This window comes from Marmota marmota, unplaced genomic scaffold, assembly GCF_001458135.2.
Source record: "Marmota marmota marmota unplaced genomic scaffold, marMar, whole genome shotgun sequence".
Lineage (NCBI taxonomy): Eukaryota > Metazoa > Chordata > Mammalia > Rodentia > Sciuridae > Marmota > Marmota marmota.
This window is the reverse complement of record NW_026000022.1, coordinates 4,614,881-4,620,373: the sequence shown is the minus strand read 5'-3', so window position 1 is coordinate 4,620,373 and position 5,493 is coordinate 4,614,881. Positions and strand designations below refer to the sequence as shown.

General features: G+C 40.4%; 1 protein-coding gene across 1 annotated transcript in view; it reads right to left on the bottom strand.

Moving 5' to 3' along the window:
* Positions 1 to 4,375, bottom strand: part of Rnf149 (ring finger protein 149) — a gene marked incomplete at its 5' end in the record, with an annotated part of 24,710 nt that extends 20,335 nt beyond the window's left edge. Inside the window, one exon of the mRNA XM_015504959.2 lies at positions 4,198 to 4,375. Coding sequence (XP_015360445.1) covers positions 4,198 to 4,375 — 178 coding nt within the window. The remainder of the gene's footprint in view (positions 1 to 4,197) is intronic.
* Positions 4,376 to 5,493: the final 1,118 nt, after the last annotated feature.

The following is a 5,493-nucleotide window of genomic DNA, read 5'->3' as shown; positions in this document are numbered from 1 at the left end:
TTTTTTTTTTTTTTTTTTTTTTTTTTTGAGAGAGAGAGAGAGAGAGAGAGAGAGAGAGAAATATTTATTTTTTAGTTTTCGGCAGACACAACATCTTTGTTTGTATGTGGTGCTGAGGATCGAACCCAGGCCACACGCATGCCAGGCGTGCGCACTACCGCTTGAGCCACATCCCCAGCCCCACCTACTATAATTCTTTATAGGTTCCTCACCTCACTGGATGAGTACTACCTGTTCTTTTTTTATGAGTTTTTGTAGCCCCTGCTTCAAGCAGAGACAGCCCATTGAAAGGTTTAAATGAATCAATCCTCCATAACTACAGTTGTGACAACTTAATAAGGAGAATTATAGACTCCAAAGCAGGGAAAATAGTACACCAAGTAAAAATATAAACGTCTTAGAAATATGAAAGCATTTCACAGGACAAATGTTTCCATGATTGGCTAAAGGGTGACTTAGGACTCCAAAATACATGCAATTCATTTTTGGGTGCTTTAGAATTTTAAGTGTTTTAGACAATTTGGCTTTCCCAAAAATATTTTGGATTTCTTGAACATACTACTGTCATTGAGAACTCTTTTGCAGCTTTCCCAAATGCATTACTTCACCTCAGACCTTTAGCCTTTGGCAGTGCTATTCCTGCCACCCACAATTCCTATAGCTCACTTACCCCTACCACACACTACACACACCTTCCCTATCAGCTTTAACTTGCCCTTCAAAATACACTTTAAATTCAAATCTACATTTAAAGATAACTTGTGAGTGTAGTATTATAATTAAGAATTTATTATTCACTCATGAAAGACCATACTCTGCCAATACAAAAATCACATCTCTCAATGCGTGATCTCTCTCTAAAGTCAGAGATTTCTTACATGTCTTTGAAACTTTCCTTGCCCTTACCAACTCTCTTTCCCCAAACATAGCTCTAATCCTTGCCAGTATTTTGCACTCAGTAAATAATTGTTCAAAGAATCAAAGCGCCTTTTTGTAAAATCATACCAAGATTTCAGCTACAACAGCTCTTTCTTTGCCTTTCCTTCTCTCCCTCCCTCCCTCCCCCCTTCCTCCCTCTGTACTGAGGACTGAACCGGGGCACTGCACTTAACTTAACTACGAAGCCACATCCCTACTCCTTTTTTATATTTTATTCAGAGACAGGGTCTCACTGAGTTGCTTAGGGCCTTGCTAAGTTGCTAAGGCTGGTTTTGAACTTGTGATCCTCCTGCCTCAGCCTCCTTGAGCTGCTGGGATTACAGGCATGTGCCACTGCACCAGCCTAGCACCCTATTTTTTAACCCACAATATCTACAGTAAAGTTAATATTGTCTAAAAGATTTTGTGTTAACAATGTGACCTTTATCAGTTTCTACCTATCTCAATCAGGCTAACTTCTATACCTTTGTAACACTGTTGCCCTTCCTTTATGCTTCCTAAGCCCCTGTGCTTATATTTCAAGTAAGCATGTTTCCTACACATTGCTGCCTGAGCAGGTACAATACTTTACACAAAATGGCTGCTCAATATAATTCTGCTAATGAACTATGGACATTTTTAACAGTCCTTACTGTTGTTCTAATAGAATTATCTTAAAAGTCATGATTTTTAGAAACCACAAAATTGATTTAAATCTAAAAAAATATCTATTATTGTATTTCAGTTAGACAAGCAATAGGTTTCAGAACAACTACTGAAATTTCCCCTGACTTGGGGAAGACTATCAGTATTCAATTTTATGAGCCCCCCACCTCTACGTATTTCATAGAAATCCAGTGTTACACTGAACACAGAATGGCTCAATCAGTGGGTTTTCTTGGCTCTAGCTACATTATGACTAAATATGGGAAACCTAAGTTTAAATGGCCTTCAAGGCTCTACTGTCACCTCAAATTAAACTGGATCCTTTCCACTCACAAAGTCACATACCCAAGTGGGTCAAGTTCTGTGAGGGTCTGTCCTTTCCATTTCTGCAATCACCACTGAAGTACTGGCCCTTATAGATCACATGGTAGCCCAACAGTCTGACTAAACTTTTCTTCTTTTCCTCTCTTTAATCCACCAATCACACTGTTACCAATGTAATCTCCACTTAAAGTCAGTGGTTCAAAATGTTGGATAATTTTGTCACTCCCTTCTCTCCTTGAACACCTGACAGCTTCTGGAGACATTTTTGGTTATTAAAACAATAGGAGTGCTACTGGAATCCAATGGGGGTGGGTGATTGTCATGCAACCAAGCATCCTACAAAGCAGGATAGCACAGCACTTACCACAAGAATTATCCGGCCATAGATTACCAAGTTTTTAAAATTCTCCGAGTATCAGTTTCCTTATCTGTACAAGAGGGTTAAGAAACTACCTTAAAGGGTAGTCAGAAAGACTGTGTCACTGTATACAGAATGCTGAGCACATCTACACAATGGGAGTTTTCACACTTAAAACAAGGTACAATTCTGTGTATCTTGTCTTAGGGTAGAATGAAGGCTGATGGTAGGAACAGAAGTCCTAAAAAGAGAACTTCAAATGAACAATAAAGAGGTATTTTTCTGGACCTGAATACATTATATGCTAATAATATTAACAAATAGGGTGCTGAACCATGGTTAGAACAAGTGTTATTCACTGGGAAGGATATCAATGTCATCATCAAAAATTAGAGGAGATTTAGAATGATGAGCATCCCATTTAAAATAAGTCTTCATTAATATGTGATTACACACAAAAGTGTGTACACCAGCATTGGGGAATCATGGCACACTAACTATGGATAGTATGTATCTGCAATGTTATGTCAAATCTGGCAGGACCTTTCATAAGTCTATGAAACACAGCTTGGGCACAAGGACAAACAGGTAGAAATGTAATCACTAGAGTAACAGCACCAAAGGTGGTGCCTAACCTCATGTCACCACATAGACTTCTGTGCTCATTCCCCTCTCTTTCTGTGGCTAACCCTTCCACAAGTGTTCAGGACAAAGCCTTCTTGCCTTATCACAGACCCAACATCTTCAGTCACTTCTCCATTCTGGGGTCCTAGAGGATCACTACCATCCGACTTCAAATACCCCTTACCATCTCCTATACCACTGTACCTTGCTCCTACAGTTTCTGCCAATTTCTCTGCCTCCCCCCAATCTGTAGCCAAGCTTTCTGAAAGTCTCCACTTCCTCACCTCTCAACTACCATTCCCAACATTCCACCAAATAGGCCAGACTCACTTTTCTGCCCTCATTTTAGGGTTCAGTTTTGCATTGTATGCAAGAAGCCAAAAAGGAAGGAAAGGAGGAAGGGAGGGAGGGAGGAAGACAGTAGTAGAGGAAAAGGAATGTCTGAAACTTGGTAGTCACAGAAACATTAAAAAAAAAAAAAAGGGAGTTCAGAATTAGTTAATCTTGTGATGCCTAAAGCTAATACGATCTCAGCACAACAGAAATAGGTTTACTCTCTGGGTCCTGGCTATCTCTTACCCAGAAAGAACTCAGTTCCAAGGACAGTATTTGGAAAGTAAGATTCAAACTACCGTAACTGCCTGAAGATGCAACCTGTTGCCCTGGGGAAGTGTAAGACGAGTACCCTAGCAAAGAGCAAGGTCTTTTCTCCAATTGAGTAACTTCTAAAATTTCTTCCAAACAAGACTGAACAAATGATTGCTAAATCATATATTTAGCAAATGAGAAAACATACAGAACTTAAAGCCCAGGTTCTCTGACTCGAGTCCAAAATTTTCGGACAAAGTTTAGAATACTGACATGTTTCATGAAAGTGAACACACCAGAATGAAAAGATACCAGAGTGAACGGACGTAGCACGACCCTGGATTGCACTGGTTAGAGCTTCAACTCCTCCTTACCCGCCCGATTTGGGGAAACAGTGAACGGAAATGGGACTTCCCACTTGGTAGAACCACAACCTTCCTCCAGTAGATTTTCATTCCTTTACTGCTCCCCCTTCTGAGGGCACCTCCCTCCACATCAACCACCAAACGAAAAGATCTAATCTCATGTGTCGACTTGCCTCCTTCTCAGCAGCACCCGGAGAACCAGAGGGGGCAAATCCAGGGCTCCCCTAATACCTCCCAATACCCAGAGACTATCAGAGTCGCGCCCAGGGCCACTTCTTGGCCAGAGAGAAAGGATCCGCCGACCGTGACTACCGTACAGAGACCTCCTCCACCTCTCACGCCCACATGGCTCACCAGCGTGGGACATGGACGCTGTGAGGTTCCCGTAGCGCTCCTCGTTGTACACCACCACCGCCGAGGCGTTCCTCCGCGCCGCCGCCAGCGCCTTGTCCTTGAAGGTGCAGCCCCCCCGCGCCACCAGGGCGACCCAAGGCGCCNGACCGAGGGTCCCCAGGAGGTCCCGAAGGAGAGGGAAGGGTCAGCCACATGAGCTGTGAGAATTCTTGACACGCAAAAGGATATTAAGGACGCGTCAGTGTGGAACACAGGATGATTTTATTAAAAGAAAGCAAGAAGTACGCACGCTGAGAGAAAACAGAGTGCAGGGGTTAAAGTGGACCAGGCTGGCTTTACCCTAACATGGAATGCAAAACATATACATTATGTGTACACAATATATATGTAATATATAATTTACATATGTATGTATTATACATATGTATATAAATAATAAAATCTAGTTCACAGGCATGATGTAAGAAGGTATTTTTAGTTCTTTGTTTTTTGTGTTAATCACTTGATGTGTTCATCATTACCTATTAGGGGTTTGTTGGGGGGGGGGGTTATTGTTTGTTTTTCGGTTTTATGTGTGAGTGTGAGAAAATCTCAACTTCGCTCTGTGGTGTTTCATGGTTTTTGCTTTGTAAGTTTAAACAGTACTATACTATATTTATGTATAATTGAGGGTTACTGTGAATTTTATCAGGAGTATGGTACATGTGTGGAGTAATCAGATCCTAAAAATATAAATTAGAGAAAAAAAATATTTCTTTGAGCAACGAATTTGGGGTCTATTTTTGTTTATGCAAAAGTCAGGAGCGAGGTTACTTAGGAACCTGTGGATAAGTTCTGATAATTGACTTAATAGTGTTGTATGTGAACAAAGTTATGTACAAGTGGAATTTAATTATGGCCAGGAATTTAATTATGGCCACTCTTATTTTATCCCATGTCTTTTTTCTGTCTAATATTATGTCTTCTATCCTATCTCAGTATTTTATGTATAATGTGTAAACTGCCATTTAAATGGGCACCTAGGTTATATTTAATCAATTCATAGAAAAATGGGTAAAGAATTTGTTTGGAAATGAATACAGGTGATTCGGTGTCCATATAAAACTGCAGTAGATACAAGGTCTACTTGCTATGTATCATTGAATGATTCCAAACACAATTTCCTCCATGAACAAAACAGGTTTTGGTATAATAAGAACTTGTAGTGTGGGGCTGGGGGTGTAGTTCAGTTGTAAAGTACTTGAGGTCATAGGTTTGATCCCCAAAATCACAAAAAAAAAAAAAAAAGAGTATATG